Genomic DNA, 214 nt, shown 5'->3' on the forward strand with positions numbered 1-214 from the left:
AAGGGGGCGAGGGCCACCCAGGGGGACAGGGACATCCATGGGGACAGGGACCATCCATAGGGGACAGGGACATCTATGGAGACAGGGATAATCCTATGGAGACAGGGACACCTCCATAAGGACAAGGCCCCCCCCATGGTGCCGGGGGAGGGGGGGGGCTCCCCACTGACCCCCGTGTCCCGCAGACATCATCCGGCAGCCGTCGGAGGAGGAG

General features: G+C 65.9%; 1 protein-coding gene across 1 annotated transcript in view; it reads left to right on the plus strand.

Moving 5' to 3' along the window:
* The window catches only part of PEA15 (phosphoprotein enriched in astrocytes 15), a gene marked incomplete at both ends in the record, with an annotated part of 1641 nt that extends 1430 nt beyond the window's left edge, over nt 1-211 (plus strand). The window contains one exon of the mRNA XM_010016906.1: nt 186-211. Within this exon, the coding sequence (XP_010015208.1) occupies nt 186-211 (26 nt within the window). The remainder of the gene's footprint in view (nt 1-185) is intronic.
* Nucleotides 212-214: the final 3 nt, after the last annotated feature.

This window comes from Nestor notabilis, unplaced genomic scaffold (assembly GCF_000696875.1).
Source record: "Nestor notabilis isolate BGI_N333 unplaced genomic scaffold, ASM69687v1 scaffold17686, whole genome shotgun sequence".
NCBI classification, from domain to species: domain Eukaryota; kingdom Metazoa; phylum Chordata; class Aves; order Psittaciformes; family Psittacidae; genus Nestor; species Nestor notabilis.